Here is a 1,249-nt window from a genome sequence, read left to right as displayed (position 1 = left end):
ACTGGGTGTTGACTTAAGGAAACATAAATCAATGTAAATGTGGTTTAATGTATATTAATGTTTTTTATTTTTAGAGTTTGTCCTTCTAAACGCCTTAATTTATTTCAATGTAGAAAAGTACATATTGCATTACATTCAAATATTTGAATTAACTACACATTTAAGAGAACAATATTAAATTGCTTTAGATATTTAAAATATTAAATGAGTCAGAAGCTATATTTTATTAGAAATTTATTCCGTATCTTACATTTTCAATACATTTAAATACGTAAAATATTTAATATTAATTTACAATTTTATGTTAATATTTTTCTTAGGTTAATTATTAATTATTAATGTTAATATTTATTATTGATATTTGTGTGTTTAATACATGCAAAGAAAATTTAATTTTTGTATACAAGTATGTAGGTATACATGTGTATTACAAATAATTGTTTATACATAAATATAAGAAAAAATTGTTTCTTTTTTATTATCTTTTTATAAATTACATCATTCATGTAATGTTGAGTGCAGATTTTTCATCACAAGAATGTGACATAACAAGGAATTGTACCGATATTAATATATATGTGGCAGTGGTACCCACCATCTGAAAGCAAAATGAAAATAAGAAAGATACATTTTATTATTGAAAGCAAACGATTTGATTACTTACTATCGCAAGAAATGTTGCATCCACATTGAAACCTTTGGTGGAAAACGTAATTTTGCAATGCAGTGTTTGTAAGGAAAATAACTGCAACTGCAATGTTAATCACAAAATTGTTAAATACAGGACTGGAAGATGTAACTCATCTGAAATATATTTAACACATCCTGTGTCGCATAGGTCACGACGTGGTAATAATGTCGTTTAAAATAAAATTGTATTGGCATACAACATATGTATGATAAGATAAAAATACAAATTAAATATCGTTTTTACTACCTCATATTTTATTTTCTCGCCTCTGATGCTGTTAAGTACATAGTGAATCGTACTGCGAATTTCTTGAGCCTGATTCTTGCCGGTCTCGCATGCCCACACAATTAATATTATTTTTATAATACCATTTAATGTGCCTAATAAGATTAACACATCATCTTGTTTATGCAAATTGAACATCAATCTACCATGCCATTCCACTAGATAAATATATATGCTAACAATGATATAGAAAAAGGTTTGAAGTATTGAGGCAAGCAGTTGCACACTAAAGGTCATGTTCAGCATCTGTACTGCATTGCTGATTTCCATATG

The 1,249-nt window shown here is 27.1% G+C and overlaps 1 protein-coding gene across 1 annotated transcript; it reads right to left on the bottom strand.

Annotated features, from left to right (window-relative positions):
- Positions 1-478: 478 nt before the first annotated feature.
- Positions 479-1,189, bottom strand: LOC105460330. Its single transcript, XM_011706775.1, has 3 exons — positions 938-1,189; positions 665-751; positions 479-598 (listed from the first exon to the last, which is right to left on the bottom strand). The coding sequence occupies exons 1-3, from the start codon at positions 1,112-1,114 to the stop codon at positions 503-505; spliced, it is 360 nt and encodes a 119-aa protein (XP_011705077.1). The 5' UTR covers positions 1,115-1,189; the 3' UTR covers positions 479-502.
- Between the last annotated feature and the right edge of the window lie 60 nt (positions 1,190-1,249).

This window comes from Wasmannia auropunctata, unplaced genomic scaffold, assembly GCF_000956235.1.
Source record: "Wasmannia auropunctata unplaced genomic scaffold, wasmannia.A_1.0 LD324285.1, whole genome shotgun sequence".
Classification (NCBI taxonomy): domain Eukaryota; kingdom Metazoa; phylum Arthropoda; class Insecta; order Hymenoptera; family Formicidae; genus Wasmannia; species Wasmannia auropunctata.
This window is presented reverse-complemented; position numbering and strand designations above follow the sequence as displayed.

Excerpts from the sequence above, each read along its gene's own strand:
- LOC105460330 (XM_011706775.1), bottom strand. The coding sequence starts at position 1,114 with ATGTTCAATTTGCATAAACAAGATGATGTGTTAATCTTATTAGGCACA. Across the intron at positions 752-937 it reads GCGAGAAAATAAAATATGAG|TTGCAGTTATTTTCCTTACA; the intron begins GTAGTAAAAACG and ends TTAACATTGCAG. Across the intron at positions 599-664 it reads ATGCAACATTTCTTGCGATA|ATGGTGGGTACCACTGCCAC; the intron begins GTAAGTAATCAA and ends TTTTGCTTTCAG.